Raw genomic sequence first — 855 nt, 5'->3', positions numbered from 1 at the left:
AACCGAATACCTCCAAGTTAACTACCAGGTAAGAATCTCCAAAATTCATGTCACTGAAGTTTCATGTATCATTAATAAATACAGGGCTTAGAGAGCTGAACCAACTGGAACTCGTCTCCATCCTCCCCCTCTCCATCAACCAAGTCGGCTCCGTCCTCCTCATGGTCCTTCTCCAGCACGGCGAGGTCCTCCCGTGCCTCCATTAACTCTCCCTCCTCCATTCCTTCCCCAACGTTCCAGTGCACAAAGGCACGTTTTGCGTACATCAGGTCGAACTTGTGATCGAGCCGTGCCCAGGCTTCCGCGATGGTCGTCGTGTTGCTCAACAAGCACACGGCCCGCTGGACCTTGGCGACATTGGCTCCAGGTACCACGGTCGGAGGCTGGTAGTTTATGCCGACCTGGAAAGAAGACAAAACAATGACTAATGAGTGAGGACAATGATACGTCAGACATTACCAAACACGACCCTAATGGTTTACCTGCATCCGGAGACCGGACGTACCTTGAAGCCGGTAGGAGACCAATCCACAAATTGGATGGAGCTCTTGGTTTTTACGGTTGAAATGGCGGCGTTCACGTCCTTGGGCACGACATCTCCGCGGTACAGCATACAGCATGCCATGTACTTGCCGTGCCGAGGGTCACACTTCACCATCTGATTGGCGGGCTCGAAACACGCGCTGGTGATCTCGGACACCGACAGCTGCTCGTGGAAGGCCTTCTCTGCAGAGATAATTGGTGTGTACGTGGTGAATGGGAAGTGGATCCGTGGGAAGGGCACCAGGTTCGTCTCGAACTCGGCCAGATCGATAATGAGTGCGCCGTCGAAGCATAACGAGGCGGTGATGGATG

General features: G+C 53.5%; 1 protein-coding gene across 1 annotated transcript in view; it reads right to left on the bottom strand.

Annotated features, from left to right (window-relative positions):
* Positions 1-855, bottom strand: part of LOC147007977 (tubulin alpha chain-like) — a 2,785-nt gene continuing 1,930 nt past the window's right edge. Inside the window, exons 3-4 of the mRNA XM_085865861.1 lie at positions 506-855; positions 1-401 (exon numbers count right to left, since the gene is read on the bottom strand). The exon at positions 506-855 is cut by the window's right edge and continues 328 nt beyond it. Coding sequence (XP_085721987.1) covers positions 72-401; positions 506-855 — 680 coding nt within the window. The 3' untranslated portion in view covers positions 1-71. The remainder of the gene's footprint in view (positions 402-505) is intronic.

The sequence above is a fragment of the Eptatretus burgeri genome, chromosome 22, assembly GCF_056783735.1.
Source record: "Eptatretus burgeri isolate ZD-2024b chromosome 22, Ebu_testis_v1, whole genome shotgun sequence".
Lineage (NCBI taxonomy): Eukaryota > Metazoa > Chordata > Myxini > Myxiniformes > Myxinidae > Eptatretus > Eptatretus burgeri.
Note: the sequence above shows the minus strand (reverse complement) of the source record. Positions and strands in the feature narration are given on the sequence as shown.